The sequence below is a fragment of the Schistocerca cancellata genome, chromosome 1, assembly GCF_023864275.1.
Source record: "Schistocerca cancellata isolate TAMUIC-IGC-003103 chromosome 1, iqSchCanc2.1, whole genome shotgun sequence".
In the NCBI taxonomy this organism is placed as follows: Eukaryota; Metazoa; Arthropoda; class Insecta; order Orthoptera; family Acrididae; genus Schistocerca; species Schistocerca cancellata.
This window is the reverse complement of record NC_064626.1, coordinates 18400368-18422137: the sequence shown is the minus strand read 5'-3', so window position 1 is coordinate 18422137 and position 21770 is coordinate 18400368. Positions and strand designations below refer to the sequence as shown.

At 45.4% G+C, this 21770-nt stretch overlaps 1 protein-coding gene across 1 annotated transcript in view; it reads right to left on the bottom strand.

Annotated features, from left to right (window-relative positions):
* LOC126163887 (cytochrome P450 315a1, mitochondrial) overlaps positions 1-21770 on the bottom strand; it is a 167885-nt gene that overhangs the window by 25613 nt on the left and 120502 nt on the right. Inside the window, exons 3-5 of the mRNA XM_049920193.1 lie at positions 19445-19626; positions 7640-7846; positions 1189-1325 (exon numbers count right to left, since the gene is read on the bottom strand). Of these exons, the coding sequence (XP_049776150.1) occupies positions 1189-1325; positions 7640-7846; positions 19445-19626 (526 nt within the window). The remainder of the gene's footprint in view (positions 1-1188; positions 1326-7639; positions 7847-19444; positions 19627-21770) is intronic.

Genomic DNA, 21770 nt, shown 5'->3' with positions numbered 1-21770 from the left:
TCCAGTCGCGTATGGTTCGCGGGAAGAACGACTGTCTGAAAGCGTGCGCGCTCTAATCTCTCTAATTTTACATTCGTGATCTCCTCGGGAGGTATAAGTAGGAGGAAGCAATATATTCGATACCTCATCCAGAAATGCACCCTCTCGAAACCTCGACAGCAAGCTACACTGCGATGCAGAGCGCCTCTCTTGAAGAGTCTGTCACTTAAGTTTGCTTAACATCTCCGTAACGCTATCACGCTTACCAAATAATCCTGTGACGAAACGCGCCGCTCGTCTTTGGATCTTCTCTATCTCCTCTGTCAACCCGACCTGGTACGGATCCCACACTGATGAGCAATACTCGAGTATAGGCCGAACGAGTGTTTTGTAAGCCACCTCCTTTGTTGATGGACTACATTTTCTAAGGACTCTCCCAATGAATCTCAACCTGGCACCCGCCTTACCAACAATTAATTTTATGTGATCATTCCACTTCAAATCGTTCTGTACGCATACTCCCAGATATTTTACAGAAGTAACTGCTACCAGTGTTTGTTCCGTTATCATATAATCATACAATAAATGATCCTTCTCTCTATGTATTCGCAATAGATTACATTTGTCTATGTTAAGGGTTAATTGCCACTCCCTGCACCAAGTGTCTATCCGCTGCAGATCTTCCTGCATTTCACTGCAATTTTGTAATGCTGCAACTTCTTTGTATACTACAGGATCATCCGCGAAAAGTCGCATGGAACCGGCAACATGATAACGCCAGGCACCCACACAGTTTTGCGACCACGCAACTCATTGCAGAATTTGGTTGCACTGCCTTACCACATCCACCGTACAGTGCCCAATTAAGCGTTTTCCGATTTCCATCTCTCTGGGCCTGTGAAAGATGGACTAGCTGGCGAACATTTTCAAGACTCGGATGGTGTTGTCAAAGCTGTAAGGAAGCAGTTAGCCTCAGCTGGTTCAGATTCGTATATGCGAGGCTCTGGTTAATCGTTGGCAAAAGTGCATAGCGAATGGTGGCGCCTATGTGGAAAAATGACAGTCTGCAGCTGAAATATTGCTCTATCGGTGTGTGTTGTTACGACGTGCCTGTAGTATCAGAACGAGTCTTGTATTTGTGAGGGGTGGTCAGCCGGACAGGCGCAGCTGCTGTTGCTGGAGCTGGAGCTGCAGCTGGACAATACTCACGGTGTCTCCGGCGGCGAGCAGCAGGTCCACGACGAGGCGGCGCGCGTCGTCGTGGGAGACGCCGGCGGCCAGGAGCCGCCCCAGCAGCCCGGCGCCGCCCTCGCACGCCGGGATCAGCTGCGTCACCAGCGCGTTACCTGCCGACCCACACACGCCAAGTCCAGGCCGAGGTCTCTACTGCAGTGCGAGCCGTTTCCACACCCACAAGGGAGCAAGGCGGGGACCGAGGGAGGGTAGGGATTGCCGTCCCGTCGACGTGGAGGTCACTGAGGCGGAGCACAAGCATGTTTCAGGGATGGGGAAGGAAATCGGCTGTAGCCTCTCAAAGGTACCACCCCAGCGTTTACCTACAGTGATCTACGGATGTCGCAGAAAATCCGAATTTTCGTGACCGAACGTCGATTTGAAACGTCGTCCTCCCGAAATCCACACTCAGAACGCCCACTGGAATCAGTTCAACTGTCATATTCACCAGTCTCTAGCATCTAAACTACCGGCTGAACGAAAAGTCAGTATAAATTAGGAAACTAAATAAATCACGGAATAATGTAGATAGAGAGGTACAAATTGACACACATGCTTGGAATGTCATGGGGTTTTATTAGAACCAGAAAAATACAAAAGTTAAAAAAAAAATTTCCGACAGATGACGCTTCATCTGATCAGAATAGCAATAATTAGCATAACAAAGTAAGACAAAGCCAAGATGATGTCCTTTACAGGAAATGCTCAATACGTCCACCATCATTCTTCAACAATAGCTGCCGGCCGCGGTGGTCTAGCGGTTCTGGCGCTGCAGTCCGGAACCGCAGGACTGCTACGGTCGCAGGTTCGAATCCTGCCTCGGTCATGGTTGTGTGTGATGTCCTTAGGTTAGTTAGGTTTAAGTAGTTCTAAGTTCTAGGGGACTTATGGCCTAAGATGTTGAGTCCCATAGTGCTCAGAGCCATTTGAACCATTCAACAATAGCTGTAGTCGAGGAATACTGTTGTGAACAGCACTGTAAAGCATGTCCGGACTTATGGCGAGGCATTGGCATCGTATGTTGTCTTTCAGCATCCCTAGAGATGCCGGTCGATCACGATACCCTTGCGACCTCAGGTAACCCCAAAGCCAATAACCGCACGGACTGAGGTCTGGGGACCTGGGAGGCCAAGCATGACGAAAGTGGCGCCAGAGCACACGATCATCACCAAACGACGCGCATCTGACGGACATTTTGTGAACTTTGTCTTGTTTTTTTTTGTTCTAATAAAACCCCATGTCATTCCAAGCATGTGTGTCAATTTTTACCTCTCTATCTACATTATTACGTGGTTTATTAAGTTTTCAAATTTATAGTGACTTTTTTATCACCCGGTATATTATAAAGTTTATGAAATGCGTTCTGTTGTAATAATACTCCACCAGAGCTCCTTTTTTACATTTAATTTACCGAGCGAGGTGGAGCAGTGGTAGCACACTGGACACGCATTCGGGAGGACGACGGTTCAATCCCGCGTCCGGCCATCCTGATTTAGGTTTTCCGTGATTTCCGTAGATCACTACAGGCAAATGCTGGGATGGTTCCTTTGAAAGGGCACGGCCGATTTCCTTCCCCATCCTTCCCTAATCCGAGCTTGTGCTCCGTCTCTAATGACCTCGTTGTCGACGGGACGTTAAACACTAATCTCCTCCTCCTTTACATTTAATTTACCACTATTAGTTCTAAGTCTACAAACATATTCTAGAAGACGCCGCATAGTGCATGGCGGAGGGTAGCTTCTACTAATACCAGTTATTTCCTTTCCTGTTCCACTCATGGAATACACCAAGTTGAGAAAAGTCATCAGATAGCGACCGATATGAATATACAGGGTGTTTCTGTAAGGGCGTCCAAAATTGTAACACGACACAGAGAAAGCCCCACTCAACAGTTTGAGGTAGCGAATCTGGGCTCGGAGAAGCTACCTCAAGGAGATGGCCAAGTAAACATGTATACCGCTTTGCCTAGCATTACTGTTTTCCAGCTTATTTACATGCGTACAATTTTACGCGTATTGTGCTGTTTATTTGCATGTGCGTTATTTATTTCCTGCAAGGATACAAGGAGGACGAGCCTCATTAGTACGAGGTATTTCCTGGTCGCTTGTTTGGAAGTTGAGGTCCTATTCCATGGCCTGCGAGGTCACCTAACCTGAATCCCCTTTATTATTTCCTACTGGGTTATCTAAAGTCACTTGTGTATGAGATCCCAGTGAATAACAAGGCAGAATTAGTTGCCACAATTGTAGCTGTTTCTGACATGATTCGGAACACACCAGGGTTACTTCTCACGGTGCATCAGAGTTTTCTCGTCATGCTTGCATTCAGATTGAAGGCCATCAGTTTCAGCGCATTTTGCGAGATACACTACAAATGGTACGTTCATTGTGTCAGTGATGGTATTTGCAGTTAACTAATGTAAATAAAAAAGTACACAGTAAAACTTTCCTGGCAGATTGAAACTGTGTGCCGGACCGAGACTCAAAATCGGGACCTTTGCCTTTCGCGGCCAAGTGCTCTACCAAGGCAAAGGTCCAGAGTTCGAGTCTCGGTCCGGCACACAGTTTTAATCTGCCAGGAAAGTTTCATATCAGCACACACGCCGCTGGAGAGTGAAAGACTCATTCTGAAAGTACACAGTAAAGTGATTTTATTCCTATCATCTCCTTAAGATGGCTTCTCCGACTCCAGGTTCCCTACCTCACATTGTTCAGTGGAGCGTCCTCTGTGTGCCGTTAAATCTTTGCACGATCTTACGCAACACCCAGCATACAGAAGCCGGTAGTATCGTGTGCAAAAAGTATAAACGCGGAGTGCATTGGTGGACCTGTCATTTTTACACACGTGGTTCATGTGAATCCGACGTGATTTTGGCAACACGGCGGGAATTAACAGGCTTTGAACGCGAAATGGAACATGGAACATTCCAGTTCGGAAATTGTTAGAAAATTGAACATTACGACATCCACAGTGTCAACAGTGTGAATCCAAATTTCTGGCATTACCTCTTACCACGGACAACGCAGTGGCCGACGGCCTTCACCGAGAGCGGAGGCGCTTGCGTAGAACTGTCAGTGCAACACTGCGTGACATAATAGCAGAAGTCACTGAGGCACGTGCGACGAACATACCCGCTGGGACAGTGCGCCGAAATCTTGCATTAATGGGCTGTGGCAGCAGACGACCAACTCGAGTGCTTTTGCTAACGGCACGACATCGCCTGTAGCGCCTCTTCTGGACTCGTGACCGTATCGGATGGACCCCTGGACGACTGGAAAACCGTGGCCTGGTCAGATGAGTCCCGATTTCAGTTGGTAAGAGCTGCTGGTAGAGTTCGAGTGCGGCGCAGCGCACCACTGGCTTGCTTCAGTGTCTTCCTTCAATCTGACCTGATGCGGATCCCACATACTCAACAATAGGTCGCAGTAGCGTCCGAAACGAATCTCCCATACAGATGAACCACTTTCTCAAAATTCTCCCAATAAACCGAAGTTGGTTATTGCCTTTCCTACCACAATCCTGACATACTCTTTCATTTCATTTGACTTCGTGATATTACGCCCCGATATTTAAACAACATTACTGTGTCAAGCAGGACTCTACTAACAGTGTATTCGAACATTACAGGTTTGTTTTTCTGTGGTGTCACCGCCAGACACCACACTTGCTAGGTGGTAGCTTTAAATCGGCCGCGGTCCATTAGTACATGTCGGACCCGCGTGTCGCCACTGTCAGTAATTGCAGACCGAGCGCCACCACACGGCACGTCTAGAGAGACGTACTAGCACTCGCCCCAGTTGTACGACGACTTTGCTAGCGACTACACTGACGAAGCCTTTCTCTCATTTGCCGAGAGGTAGTTAGAATAGCCTTCAGCTAAGTCCATGGCTACGACCTAGCAAGGCGCCATTAACCACTTCTAGAGAGAGTCTCACTTGTATCATCAAGAACGCTGTATACAAATGATGGATTAAAGTTAAGTATTCCAGCAGCTACGTACTTTTCTTTATAGCATTCATTACGTATCCTGTTTCAGACCTAAGCAAGCCTGCGTGAATTAAACGCGTGCCTTTCGGTTACCCGTCACTGTGGACTGGCTGTCTTGTCAGTCCACTACATTTTCCTACTCATCTGCATTAACATTTAGAGATAACTGCCATTCACCACACCAACTAGATACTAGTATTTTGTCTAAGTCGTCCTGCGTCCTCTTACACTCACTCAATGATGACACCTTCCCACACACCACAGCATCGTCAGCAAACATTCGTAGATTGCTATCCACCAAGCCCACCAGATCATTTACGTACACACAAAGTACCAGACGTCCTGCCACACTTTTCCGGGCCACTCCTGACGATATTCTTGCCACTTTCAAGAGATGGCTCATTCTCAAGCAGCACCAAGATACAATCAAGCTCTTATCAGTGTGTATCAGCACAGTTTTTGATTATACGTATAATTCTTACTTACATTATAAGATCTTAATTGTTATTTCTCAATCACGATATTTTGTTTTGTTTGTATGTAACTGCTATAATTTAGATGTGAGGCATATGGTTCGTTACTGAATTTATATCTCTGATGAAAATCGATTTATATCGAATGCGAAATTTAGGATTGTCGTTTATTCTCATCATCTAACACTAATAAGAATTTTCCAGAATGAGATTTCCACTCTGCAGCGGAGTGTGCGCTGATATCAAACTTCCTCGCAGATTAAAACTGTGTGCCGGACCGAGTCTCGGTGTGATTTGGTGTTCTCGAATATTGACTACACTACTGGCCATTATAATTGCTACACCACAGAGATGACGTGCTACAGACGCGAAATTTAACCGACAGGAAGAAGATGCTGTGATATGCAAATGAATAGCTTTTCAGAGCATTCACACAAGACAGGCACCGGTGGCGACACCTACAACTTGCTGACATGAGGAAAGTTTGCAATCGATTTCTGATACACAAACAGCAGTTGAGCGGCGTTGCCTGGTGAAACGTTGTTGTGATGCCTCGTGTAAGGAGGAGAAATGCGTACCATCACGTTTCCGACTTTGATAAAGGCCGGAATGTAGCCTATCGCGATTGCGGTTTATCCTGTCGCGACATTGTTGCTCGCATTGATCGAGATCCAATGACTGTTAACAGAATATGGAATCGGTGGGTTCAGGAGGGTAATACGGAACTCCGTGCTGGATCCCAACGGCCTCGTGTCACTAGCAGTCGAGATGACAGCATCTTATCCGCATCGCTGTAACGGATCGTGCAGCCACGTCTCAATCCGTGAGTCAACGGATGGGGACGTTTGCAAGACAACAACCATCAGCACGAACAGTTCGACGACGTTTACAGCAGCATCGACTACCAGCTCGGAGACCGAGTCTGCGGTTACCCTTGACGCTGCATCACAGACAGGAGCGCCTGCGACGGTGTACTCATCGACGAACCTGGATGCACAAATGGCAAAACGTCATTTTTTCGGACGAATCCAGGTTCTTTTTACAGCATCATGATGGTCGCATCCGTGTTTGGCGACATCGCGGTGAAGGCACATTGGAAGCGTGTATTCGTCATCGCCATACTGGCGTATCACCCGGCGCGCCATTGGTTAGACGTCTCGGTCACCTCTTGTTCGCACTGACGGCACTTTGAACAGTGGACGTTACATTTCAGATGTGTTACGACCCGTGGCTCTACCCTTCATTCGATCCGTGCCAAACGCTACATTTCAACAGGATAATGCACGACCGCATGTTGCAGGTCCTGTACGGGCCTTTCTGGATACAGAAAATGTTCGACTGCTGCGCTGGCCAGCACATTTCCCAGATCTCTCACCAATTGAAAACGTCTGGTCAATGGTGGCCGAGCAACTGGCTCGTCACAATACGCCAATCAGTACTCTTGACGAACTGTGGTATCGTGTTGAAGCTGCATGTACACGGCATCCAAGCTCTGTTTGTCTCAATGTCCAGGCGTATCAAGGCCGTTATTACGGCCAGTGGTGGTTGTTCCGGGTACTGATTTCTCAGGATCTATGCACCCAAATTGCGTGAAAATGTAATCACATGTCAGTTGTAGTATAGTATATTTGTCCAATGAATACCCGTTTATCATCTGCATTTCTTGTGAGTGTAGCAATTTTAATGGCCAGAAGTGCATAATGGAGGGAGAAGTAGGAGAAAGAGAAAAGTTCATATTAAAAATTGTATGTTTCAAGGGATCCAAGGAAAAAAAGAAATTGACAGGTACAGGATAGAGAGAAGGCAGGAGAAGAGCAGAGCGAAAGAATGAGGAACAACTGCAAAGCTAGAAAGGAGAAATGGAAGGAGGCACAAGGTATTTCATGTGGTACGTAGCAGGCCAGAGCAGTGAGAACAAGTGGGAGACGTGAGTCGCGGCTAGAGAGCGCGGCGCAGCGGCGACTCACCCTGCGCGAGGGCGGCGCCGACGGCGTCGACAAAGTCCCTCCAGGCGGGCAGCCGCAGCAGCCGCGCCAGCCGCGCCGGCAGCAGGGAGAGGCGCGCGGACTCGCCGAAGACGCGGTGCACGGCGGCCGCCAGCTGCTGCGTCGGCGCCCGCAGCTCCGGGCGCATCGCCGAGTACTGCCGCTCCCCCAGCAGCACCGCCACCAGCACTGCGGGCACACAGCACGAGTCACGCGTCACCACAGCCACTGTGCGCGACATGCTGGAGGATCAAAGCACATCAGCCGTTCTCACATGGGACGCGGTACTCTTCACCATACCACACTTACATTTACGTAACATCGAATACTAGAGAAAATATTTATACAGGGCGTTACAAAATGGTATGGCCAAACTTTCAGGAAACATTGCTCACACACAAAGAAAGAAAATACGTTATGTGGACATGTGCCCGGAAACGCTTACTTTCCGTGTTAGAGCTCATTTTATTACTTCTCTTCAAATCACATTAATCATGGAATGGATACACACAGCAACAGAACGTACCAGCGTGACTTCAAACACTTTGTTACAAAAAATGTTCAAAATGTCCTCAGTTAGCGGGGATACATGCATCCACCCTCCGTCGCATGGAATCCCTGATGCAGCCCTGGAGAATGGCGTATTGTATCACAGCCGTCCACAATACGAGCACGAAGAGTCTCTACATTTGGTACCGGTGTTGCGTAGACAAGAGCTTTCAAATGGCCCCCATAAATGAAAGTCAAGAGGGTTGAGGTCAGGAGAGCGTGGAGGCCACGGAATTGGTCCGCCTCTACCAATCCATCGGTCACCGAATCTGTTGTTGACAAGCGTACGAACACTTCAACTGAAATGTGCAGCAGCTCCATCGTGCATCAACCACATGTTGTGTCGTACTTCTAAAGGCACATGTTCTAGCAGCACAGGTAGAGTATCCCGTATGAAATCATGATAACGTGCTCCATTGAGCGTAGTTGGTAGAACATGGGGCCCAATCAAGACATCACCAACACCGCCTGCCCAAACGTTCACAGAAAATCTGTGTTGATGACGTGATTGCACAATTGCGTGCGGATTCTCGTCAGCCCACACATGTTGATTGTGAAAATTTACAATTTGATTGCCGGCCGCAGTGGCCGAGCTGTTAAAGGCGCTACAGTCTGGAACCGCGCGACAGCTACGGTCGCAGGTTCGTATCCTGCCTCGGGCATGGATGTGTGTGATGTCCTTAGGTTAGTTAGGTTTAAGTAGTTCTAAGTTCTTGGGGACTTACGACCACACCAGTTGAGTCCCATAGTGCTCAGAGCCATTTGAACCATTTTGAACAATTTGATCACGGTGGAATGAAGCCTCATCCGTAAAGAGAACATTTGCACTGAAATGAGGATTGACACATTGTTGGATGAATCGTTCGCAAAAGTGTACCAGTGGAGGCCAATCAGCTGCTGATAGTGCCTGCACACACTGTACATGGTACGGAAACAACTGGTTCTCCCGTAGGACTCTCCATACAGTGACGTGGTCAACGTTACCTTGTACAGCAGCAACTTCTCTGACGCTGACATTAGGGTTATCGTCAACTGCACGAAGAATTGCCTCGTTCATTGCAGGTGTCCTCGTCGTTCTAGGTCTTCCCCAGTCGCGAGTCATAGGCTGGAATGTTCCGTGCTCCCTAAGACGCCGATCAATTGCTTCGAACGTCTATACAAGGGCGATGTACTTCAGGACAATATTATAGAAATGGAAGAGAATGTATTTGAAGATGAAATGGGAGATATACTACGTGAAGAGTTTGACATAGCACTGAAAGACCTAACTCGTAACAAGGCCCTGGGAGTAGACAATATTCCATTAGAACTACTGACGGCCTTGGGAGAGCCAGCCCTGACGAAACTCTACCATCTGGTGAGCAAGGCGTATGAGACAGGCGAAATACCCTCAGACTTCAAGAAGAATATAATAATTCCAATCCCAAAGAAAGCAGGTGTTGACAGATGTGAAACTTACCGAACTATCAGTTCATAAGTCACGGCTGCAAAATACTAACACGAATTCTTTACAGACGAATGGAAAAAGTGGTAGAAGCCGACCTCGGGGAAGATCAGTTTGGATTCCGTAGAAACGTTGGAACACGTCAGGCAATACTGACCTTACGACTTATTTTAGAAGAAAGATTAAGGAAATGGAAACCTACGTTTCTACCACTTGTAGACTTAGAGAAAGCTTTTGACAATGTTGACTGGAATACTCTCTTTCAAATTCTAAAGGTGGCAGGGGTAAAATACAGGGAGCGAAAAGCTATTTACAATTTGTGCAGAAACCAGATGACAGATATAATAGTCGAGGGGCACGGAAGGGAAGCGGTGGTTGGGATGGAGTGAGACAGGGTTGCAGCCTCTCCACGATGTTATTCAATCTGTATATTGCGCAAACTCTAAAGGAAACAAAAGAAAAATTCGGAGTAGGTATTAAAATCCATGGAGAAGAAATAAAAACTTTGAGGTTCGCCGATGATATTGTTATTTTGTCAGACACAGCAAAGAACTTGGAAGAGCACTTGAACGGAATAGACAATGTCTTGAAAGGAGGATATAAGATGAACATCAACAAAAGCAAAACGAGGATAATGGAATGTAGTCGAATTAAGTCGGGTGATGCTGCGGGAATTAGATTAGGAAATGAGATACATAAAGTAGTAAAGGAGTTTTGCTGTTTGGGGAGCAAAATAACTGATGATGGTCGAAGTAGAGAGGATTTAAAATGTAGACTGGCAATGGCAAGGAAAGCGTTTCTGAAGAAGACAAATTTGTTAACATCGAGTATACATTTAAGTGTCAGGAAGTCGATTCTGAAAGTATTAGTATGGAGTGTAGCTATGTGTGGAAGTGAAACATGGACAATAAATAGCTTAGACGAGAAGAGAATAGAATCTTTCGAAATGTGGTGGGTGCTACAGAAGAATGCTGAAGATTAGATGGGTAGATCACATAACTAATGAGATTTTGAATAGAATTGGGGAGGAGTTTGTGGCACAACTTGGCTAGCAGAAGGGATCGGTTGGTAGGACATGTTCTGAGTCATCAAGGGATCACCCATTTAGTATTGGACGGCAGCGTGGAGGATAAAAATCGTGGAGGGAGACGAAGAGATGAATACACTAAGCAGATTAAGAAGGGTGTAGGTTGCAGTAGGTACTGGGAGATTAAGCTTGCACAGGATAGAGTAGCATGGAGAGCTGTATCAAAGCAGTCTCAGGACTGAAGACCACAACAACACATTAAATTCAGGTTCTTCAACAAATGTTTCAATCTTCTTGTAGGCTTCATTGGTTAATACGTTATTAACTGACATTTAATTATAACAAGTGCAACTAAAAACGACGCGTTTTTGGTGAATCTTCAATATTGGGCGAGTCATATTACAAAAATAACCTAAAACAAAAATTATTCAATGTCCAGTATATCTTTTCTCGTCATTTTACTACAACAAATCCTACAAATAACGACCCATTTTCGAGAGATCGTTAGTGTTCTGGTGTTTAGAAGCAGCGTATACTCATAAGGTGTAAATTATGATATAAAACCCACCAAACAACTGAAAACGACATGTACAATATGGCGTCTCGGAAGTGCTGCTTCTGTCGTAAGGGAAGTCTTGACTCTCATTGGCTCAACCTCTCTTAGCATGTTCCCAAAATATTCCATAACATGCGTTTCGCGCGGGGTGATGGCTTCTTAACGTGAAGCTATACGAATTGATGTCACCAAACTCTTACAGTTCTTCGTGAACTTCAGCTAAGCGACAATAGTAGTCTCGCAGTACTCTGCGCGCTGTACGATATTCAGGACGAAAGAGCCAAGCATGTGGGTAACAGCAATTGGTGAATGGGAATGGTGCTCAATGGCGTGTGTGCACGCTAGATTGCACTGCTGCCTTGGAAAGAGGAAATAAATGATTCGAGACCCCTCTGGGAAAGTGACTATTTGTCAGTGTGTGTTCATTCCATAGGCGCCGTATTCGTGGGTACACGAGGTCAAGTGTCTGAGAAATCGATAGCTACACAGAGTGAGTGAGGGGGGGGGGGGGGGGGGAGAAGGAGGGCGAATGCAAACGTAATGAACACATTGAAGATAGCTGAGACCCAAACACCGATCTTTTTATAGACTATGTTCGGCTGTTAATAGGTACAAAGCTAGGGAACGAGTAAGGGCAATGAAACCAGCAGATAATTCCAGCAAACATAGGTTCGGAAACAAAAAACGTTTCTGCGTACGGGGTATTACGACTGAGTGCACGAACACTTTACAGCGAAGTCTCCGAGGATACACACTGTAGATATACACATGAGTACAAACACATTACAAATGCTGCACATGGCCACCGTTCAGGAGAAGGCAGGCCTCGTCATCGACGCCTGTACATGTTCAAAAACCTCTCCTTTACCAAGGCATGTTCACTCTGTTTTGTGTAACAAAACCTAGTCGACATTTCCGATCATGTTCGTTGTGGCACATACATGTCTGTACACTGGCACATTCTCTTGTGGCTCCTATGTAACAGGAGTCTTGGACAACAAGTGTATCTGCGATGGCTCGCCAGCACCGTGGTCTCCCAGGCTTCCCGAATCGAAGTCGTTGGATTTTTTTGTGTGGGGATTTCTAAAAGCTTTGGTTATTCTAACCTTGTTCACAGTGTAGAACTCTGAGAACGCACTATGGGTCGTTGTCAATGCATTCGGAACACTCTGTGGTATTTTTTGAACATGTACGGGCATCCGTGAGGAGACGTACTAAAGCTCGGCTTCCCTTCACATGAGTCATGGCTATGTAGAACACCTGGAATGTGTTTGTACTCAAGTGCGTATCTGCAGTTCGGATACTGGGGACTATGCTGTAAGGTGTTCATGTATTTAGCCATAACAATTCGTATCTGGGAAATCATTGGTTTCCACGCCTATATTAGGATCATTTGCTTGATCGATCGTTCTCTGCTCATTCCTTTCGGTTGTGCTTGTCATACAGTCTGTAAAGGTCGCAGACAGTTATTTTTATTTTTATTTTTTTTTTCTTTGAGGAAAAGACGGAAGTTCCTCATGCTCTTGAACGTTCACTACTGGGGACGTGGGCGATGGATACGCTCGGTTCTTTGACAAAAAACTTAGACTAGGCTCGTGCCTAGGAAGGAGCATGTGCTGCCAGCAATCAGTAAACACGGAACAGTCCATGCAGTTGCCACCGTTGAGCTGGTAAGTCGAAATCATGCAACATCTAACACATACGGCCCGATTCACGGAAGGGAATAAACACTGTGACATGTACGGACGAAAAGATCTTTTCTCAACAACGCAATGTCTGGTTCCTGCACTGCACAGCTAAAGCTGTAAGTTGATCTCAATCCGAAAAGCGATATGAACTTTGTAGTGATTGTCTAGGTATTGTCCACTGCCGTACTCCGATCTTCTTGCTGACGTATCCAAACAGTTATAGGGGACCTATAGTTTACGATGGGCGCCGATGTACGTTGTAACGACATTTTTCACATATTAGTAATCCTTGTTAAAAGTGAAAGAAGCGATAAGTTAAGTACCGAATGAGGGGTAAAACAAAAAACTATGAACTATTATTGTGCTCCTTATCCGCCTAGCCAGATACTAGCCGGGTTATTACTTTAACGAAATGGGAATTCGGATTGATGAGGGAGGCGTGCTAGGATGGTTGGTCCGTGCAAGTGTGCAAAACCAATGAGCCAGGCTGGCGTAGTGGATAGTTCATCTGCCTAGTGAGCACGTGACCCGGGTTCGAATCCCGGCCTATGTAGCAATCTCTTCAGTCTGCATACATTCATATACACATACCTTAACGAACTCTGCTAGACACATAGTTTTCGTTGAAATGTGTCATGCTTCAGTTGGAATGGATCATGTTCTGTGGCATATGCAACCAGAAGGGTAAGCGTTGATGATGACGTTCGGTTTCTGGGGCGCTGAACTGCGCGGTTATCAATGCCCGTACAAAGTCCTAATCTTTACACAGTCCAATTTCGCCACGTTCAGGAATGATGATGAAATGATAAAGACAACACAAACATCCAGTCCCCGGGAAGAGAAAATCCCCAGCCTGGCCGGGAATCGAACACGGGACCCCGTGATCCAGAGACAGCAACACTAGCCACTAGACCACGAGCTGCGGACGGTAAGCCTTGAACCTGAACGCAGTTACAATGGATGGTTGCTTACTCCACTGACTCTCGCCTCGATTGTGAAACTTTCTGTTTGCTCAAAGCAGCACAAATCGCACGCCGTGTCAATCACTTTGGAACCAACGGGGTTACACTTCTGTTGCTACCAGCACAGCCGTTTGAGGAACGGAGACAGATCTTTCTTGCGCCTTTTAGTTTGCCTTTTATCAACTAACTTTCCGTTTTGTACACGATCTGTTCGTTTAAACATCAATATCCTTCTTTTGCACTACATTTCAGTTGCTTCGGTAACCATTTCCTCACATTCTTCTGTGGGCCCTATTTCATTTCTCTGCTCGGATGTACTGTCAGAATCTTCTTTCTAGTCTGAACGGTAAAAGCTGGAGGATACGGTGTTTCTTCTTTTTTAAGAAGCCTTTTCTCCTGTACGAGTCTTGGTTTGATGGTTTTCTTGCTTGAATCATTTTCGGAATCTCTCTTCCCCTACAGCAAAATTATTTCACTTCTTCTGGTATCGTCTGTTTCAATTTTGAAACTTCGTAGGATACCATTTTCTTTTCCCTTACGTTTCATTTCCGTGTTATTTGAGTTTAACCCTATTTTTCCATACTAGTGACCAGAAAGTCTACGTCGTGTGAAAACTTTGTTATTGATACATCTTTACTTTTCGCTTTTATCCAGTTATTATATTTGCTTTATTCATTTTTCTTACGTATGCAGGTAGTGATACGCTGTGACACTGTCGTTATCGTAAGACATTCACGTAATGCCTTCTTGATGTTACACTGGTACAATTTTCACTTAGTTTCTAAAAGTATTGTAGATTTTTGCACTGCCATTGCACGTTATTCTAACTTTTTTCAAGATGTTGAAATAATTGACTGCAGTGTTAATCGGCAGTTGCCTATTTGAAATTACTAAGAGAGGTACGAAAACAAACAAATGCATTCTTGTTCTGAGGATTCCAACCATCTTGCACCCCTTCAACCACAAACATTTTCAATACATTCATACACTTTTCACTGCCGCTGTTTACTTCGACTGTGTAAGAAGTCTCCGGAGATGAAAGGGCCGCTGCCATTTTATCTCTCACGCACTCTCACGCACTCTCACGCACTCGGAGACGCAAGTCAGGGAACAATTTCATATATCGATTCCAGCCTCTCATGTACGAACGTTTTAAATTAAAGTTAAGACGTCATTTAAAAAAATTCTTGTTAGCTGCCATCAAAATTATCATTACAAAGTTTCTTGAATGTGATACAGACTGACCTGTTGAGAAGTTTTATGGAAGGAAGCTTCATTTGCTGAATGAGAAACACTCTCTCAGCGATATGAGTGCAGTGTAAAGCACGTGGAAAGCCTGCATGTCCTTCAAACGAAAATAGCTCTTCTAAATTTGCCAGCAAAGTATTCCCGGAACAAACTGCACTCAGCGTGTCTCTCCGTCATACGCGTAAACAAACATGCGGGAACGGGCACGCAGCACGATTACGGACGGTTCAGGTGTGCATGAAGACGACGCTGTGGCCCCCTGTTCAGTAAGGAGAGCTGCCGGTGACGCCGCCTTGTCTGACCCTAGTGCGATTATCCGCGCTTGCGAATGTTAACGCCTGGGCGCACCGGTTCCTCATTTCACTGTATTCTCGATACTGTACAGCACTCTAGTACATTCTAGTAAGTAACTGTTCACAGCACCTCCCTGTTCACACTTCGTTAATTAGCTTCTACATCTAGATCCGCGTACCGCGGTAAAATGCGCGGCAGAGGGTAACATTCATTGTATAGAGGGGATGTTTGACTGCTTCTGTGCCTACATGGAGTTTATTTGTACATGCCACTCTTGAACGCGCAAACTTCACAATTCGCTTTTATCAGCCTCGGCTACTGCCATCTTCAGATCAACTACAAATAACAAATAAACATAGTGTAACAAACCAAGTTCATTTAGTTGAAGCAAAATCTGTACCACAAGTGACGATATGTAAGAAAAATAAAAGATATTTATATGATTAAGACCCATGCATACCAGGCATACATACCGTCGGTTGGTTGGTTGGTTTGTCTGAGGGAGGGGACCAAACAGCGAGGTCATAGGTCCCATCGGATTAGGAAAGCGTGGAAACGGAAGTCGGCGGTGTCCGTTCAAAGAAACCATCCCGGTATTTGCCTGAAGCGATTTAGGGAAATCACGGAAAACCTAAATCAGGATGGCCGCACGCGAGTTTGAACCGTCGTCCTCCCGAATGCGAGTCCAGTGTGCTAACCACTGCGTAACCTCGTTCGGTCATGGATACCGAAAAACATTCTGATGTTCGTATCAACGTCAAAATCTATACATGTGTGTACCCAGTAAGTGCTGGTGACTGCCTGGATGCGTCTGATATTTATACAAATAACTGAGGGCACTATAGTTTGGATGCATGAGGAACCAGTATAGTAAATTTAGTGTTTAAAATGCAGTAGGTATAATCATTGATTAAAATTACTTCGCAAGGGAAAATGAGCGTCTGAAAATGTGGAATCTTCTACATAGTTAAAATTCACATGCAAGCTGTAAAGAGTAATAATGTTAAGCTCCTAGCCTGTCAAAGTAAAAAATACACAATTGTGCAAAAGCCTGACTAAAGTTTAAAAATATTATCACATATCACATCTATAAATGGAAACCTTTCTGCATGACACAACAATTAAACCATAACCGTAAATGTAAGGTAATTGACAAAACAGTGACTGTTAATTGAAAACTCGATAGTCAATAACAAATCTGCAGTGGGATCGCAATGGTGCCGCTTCGTGGCTTCTCTGTGTAAAGTTCTAGTTTTCCTGTGGCGGAGCTTGCGGCAGATGGCCAAGTCTGCTCGTCGCCGGTGATCACACGCCAAGATGTTGCGGCTCTAGACACTGCTGAAATTGCTAAGTTTCTGAATACATCAAAATAAGGATTCAGGTTGACCGTCGCGCGAGGTAATGCCTGAAATTTGGTATTCTCGGCGCCTTCTTGACACTGTGGATGCCAGAATATTGAATCCTCTAACGATTTCCGAAATGGAGTTTCCCATGTGTCTACCTCCAACTACCATCCCGCGTTCAGAGTCTGTTAAATCCCCTCGTGCGGCCATAGTCACGTCGCAAACTTCTTCACTTGAAACACCTGACTACATAATGAACGCTTCTCCAATGCGCCGCTCCTTTGTAACTTGCATATCGCTGTCCCGTGACTTTTGTCATCTCAGTGTATACAGCATTCTGGGGAAAGCGAAACAAATACATCCGGTAACTGACAACTGTGTGTGTAGAGTGATCGTGATGGTCGCTCATTGAAGACGAATGTGACGAAAAATAAAAGATAGCTGCAAAACCGGCCACAGTGGCCGAGCGGTTCTAGGCGCTTAAGTCTGGAACCGCGCGACCGCTACGGTCGCAGATTCGAATCCTGCCTCTGGCATGGATGTGTGTGATATCCTTAGGTTAGTTAGGTTTAGGTAGTTCTAAGTCTAGGGGACTGATGACCTCAGATGTTAAGTCCCATGGTGCTCAGAGCCATTTGATAGCAGCAAAAGTCACTTCAGAACTCAATGTACCCCTCGCGAACACTGTCAACACCAAAACAACAGGAGGGATCTCCGTAAAGTGGGAATTACAAGGCAGGCTGTAATTCCAAAACTCCATGTTAGTGATGGAAATTCCCGTAATACGAAAACGTGCTACTGAAGCCACGAAACAAGCCACGAAACCTTGTACTATGGAGCAATGGAGGGAAGTAATTTGGCCTGTCGAGTTTACGCCATCCAGCGACTGCTTGCTGCGATGAGAGCAATACGGAGCGGTTCTGCAATCATTTTGCCAGTCTTATCGTGATATCCCATGGACGCCACGATTGCTCTGAATGGTCGCATTACTGCCAAAGATTACGTCTCCAGTTTGACTGACAGTACAGTTTTTGTTCCGCAGTGGGGATGCTGCGCTCCAAGACGATAGAGCCCCTGTTCATACAGTCACTATCGTCTAAGAGTGGTTTTGTCAGCACGAGTATGAACTGTCCCATATCCCCTGCTCACAACAGTCATCAGACCTTAATATTACTGTGACTTTGTGATCTACTTCGAAGAGAAGTTTTTATGATGGCTAACCACTTCCAACATCGTTAACTCCACTTCCCACTGTCTTGTAGGAAGAATGGTGTAAGATCCCCTTGAAAACCACACAGGATTTGCGTTTATCTATTCCGAGACGGTTCAAGTGTGTTTCGAATGTCTAAGATTTTCCTGCACAGTAAGAAGCATGGTAATGCGTTGTGCTTTAAGTACTTTCATATTTTTGTACACCCCCTATATATCAGCATATGCAATCATTTGTTTATTTTCCACTTTTATTACACAATATATACCTTACGTTGTTCATGTATGTCTTGTTGCCTAACTCTGGAATTGTAGTGTCTTTTTCACATCTGAAAAAGTTTTATAAGTTGTAATTATAATATGATATGAAAATGCTAATCTGTAGCTGAGGTAATGTGCTGTCCCACATAACGATAAATATTATCTTTGTGAATGTTCTCCAGGTTGAGAATATTTTGTTGTTAAAACAAAAGCATGCAAGTTTCCGTGTCGGGAAGAGGAACTGCGAGTGTATGCAAACGCGCTATGTGTAAAATTTAATTAGACTATGAGACATTTTCGGAACGACTTTGAAATTTGGGGTATGAATTGCTTCAGACATTGACCCCCAAGAGATCTTTTTATTTGGCACGGCCAAGTGAAGACAACCTGGAGGATGTGTAATAGCAATTTTGTACGTCCCATTATTACGTAAGTGGAGGTTTCTGTTGTATTAAAGCCGAAGGTTATTAAAAGATTATGCTCACTGAATTGAAGTATGAGCGTGTTGGAAATTTTAATAATTCTGAACTCTTTTGATTAGATACTGAAGTATGTCTGTATTGAACTGCGATGTTTTTCGGCAAAGAGAAGTTTAAACGGGGAGAAAGTGGCCGATTTTATGGGTCATTCAAGTATTTCACGTAATGTGTGTGTGTGTGTGTGTGTGTGTGTGTGTGTGTGTGTCTGTAGACGAACTAAAACGATTGAAAACGTCTGGTCAATGGTGGCTCGTCACAATACGCCAGTCACTACTCTTGATGAACTGTGGTATCGTGTAGAAGCTGCACGGCCAGCTGTAACTGTACACGCCATCCAACCTCTGTTTGACTCAATGCCCAGGCGTATCAAGGCCGTTATTACGGCCAGAGGTGGTTGTTCTGGGTACTGATTTCTCAGGAGCTATGCACCCAAATTGCGTGAAAATGTAATCACATGTCAGTTCTAGTATAATATATTTGTCCAATGAGTACCCGTTTATCATCTGCATTTCTTCTTGGTGTAGCAATTTTAATGGCCAGTAGTGTAGGTTCATCTAAATGGCCACGACGGCAAAAACAGAAGTGTACTTGTTAATGTGGGAGGTTTACCGACACCCGGTGTTTCCGCGGACCATCCGCGACTGAAGTGTGGGAAATGTGGTCGGTAGCGCACTCGCTGACGCGGCACGCAGAGACGTGTACGCCGGCGGCGGCGCGCGGCACTCACCGTCGGTGGCCCAGAGGTACATGTGGCCCTCGAGGTCGGGCACCACCTGGCCGGCCGCCAGCTCCGCGGCGAAGTTGGCGGCGACGGCGCGGCACGGCGCCACCAGCAGGTCGGGCGCGCTGCCCGCGCGCAGCAGCTGGCCGCTCAGCACGCGCCGGAAGCGCAGCCACTCCTCGCCGTCCCTGCGGGACAAACACCAGAGCACCACTGTCACCCAGCACTCACAGGGCGCCAGGCAGAAATGTCGAAACACCGCGGGAGCTGCGTGCCAGGATGTAAACGCCGTCGTTAGCAGAGATGGGCAAACTCGTTCATCCTTGGGAACTAGTTCACTGCTGATCGTTCTTTTTCGGGAACCGTTCAGTTTTTACTCGTTCACCGTTCATGTGCTTGGTATAATGGTTCTTATGAAAAACTGAAAACTAGTAGTGTAGGTGACTGAGGGATGCAGGACACCAAGAGGGGGCACTTGCCTCCCCCCTGGAGTATACAGTTTTTATTTATTACAGATTTCTTACGCACTTTTAGAAGTAATTTCTGTGATTCTGCAGAACCTCTTGTTTAGCCAACCCTAGCCTTGTGTGGCTGATCGCAGGGAAATAATACAGGGTGGCGCACGGAAAACCGGCCCCGAGTACAGACTGCTCGCCAATGACGGACGATGAGTTGCCCGTTACGAGCAGACACAACAAACAGACAAACATGTAACAACTAGGCAGTGAAGAAATGACAAGCTAATGCAAGCAACAATCGCGAAATAATCGATGACGATGTGTAGAGAGCTGGAGAAGAGAACATGAAAATCTCACGCGACGCACATGGGCTGTAGCTCATGTAGTCTTGTAAACCTTTTGGTGGCTGTTTCCCAACTTAATAGACTACAAGTGTCTTGTATAAAATTCTTCGTTTCGACTTTCACTACACAGCTATACTACGTTGTAAACAATAATCGTTTACACCCTATATTGTCTCTCAGTTCGTAGGCGAAGTAGAGACTTTATGGAAGCATAAAATAATATGTGATTTTCACATACTTGCGTCACATGCTTCGTAAAAATTAGATTTTTATGTTGCATTATTAAAGCTAACGCAGCAATAACAATAATTAAGTTCGCAGTAATAAAGTTTTTGGTTTGAAAGCTCCTTCTGAACAAATGTTTTTGAGATAATAAGTAAATACGATTTTATGGCAATCTATGTCTTTTGAAATGGAGAGGCACCGCTTTTCCTACTGAGCCAAAATGACCCTCAACCACTTCTTTTTTTTTTTTCTTCAAAGAAACCAAACTAGCAGCTAATGCAAATTGGAAACAACCAAACTTAAAAATAATTAGAGCCTTCCAAAATGTAATGTTTTGTATATGAAAGATACACGAAAATCGTTTTATATGAATTTTCCTAGACGAAAATTAAGCAAATTATTGAAAGTTAGCTGCTAAATCAAGTCGATGAAACAAAAAAAATGTATGAATAACAAAAAACTTGCCTTGTTATAAGTATGTCTTTTGCTGTTCATCGATATAATGTAGTGAGCTGATATGCCCTTTTTGTTACCTGAAATGACGTACCTATTACATACAACGTAATTTTTATGTAATTTACGTAACTATAAAATACTTTTTGATTACCGGTCGTGGACGCTGAATAGCCAGAACAAAATGCAAGAACAGTTTGGAACACATGTAAAATAGGCGAGCGCAGTGAACGAAACGAACAACTGTATACTGAACTAAGTAGGAGCAGTCGGCAGTGGAACTGAGACAGGTGGTCATGCGAAGAAAGACGAGTGCGGCCGAGGGAAACCGAGACTGAGACGAGCACGCGACCGAGGCTGGAACGAGAACAGCCGAAGCGACCGCCGCGACCGAAGTGAACTAGTGAACTATGAACCGATCGTTCCTCGTTCCCGGGAACTATAAGTAGACCGCCGCGCCCGAAGTGAACTATGAACCGATCGTTCCTTGGAATTCGTTCCTCGGTCCTTTCGATCATCTTGGTGAACCCTTCCTTTGCATCCGTTCGTTCGCGAACTACCCATCTCTAGTCTGCAGTCTGCGCTGCTATATTTGACCGCGAACGACACCTGTTGGATCGCCTCACACGTTGCAAGTGTCAGTCGTGGTCCGTACCCGAGGTTCTGGTCAAATGAAACTGCACTGAAGCAACAAAGAAACTGGTATGGCAACAATACAACAAGCACACCTATACAGTGTCCACTTTTCTGATGTTTACAATGGTACAAATGAAGGTTCGAGTGTGTCTCCACCTGCAATGTACAATAAGAGAGTCGCAACAGCAGCCCTCCCCACCAACCCCAATTCTGCAA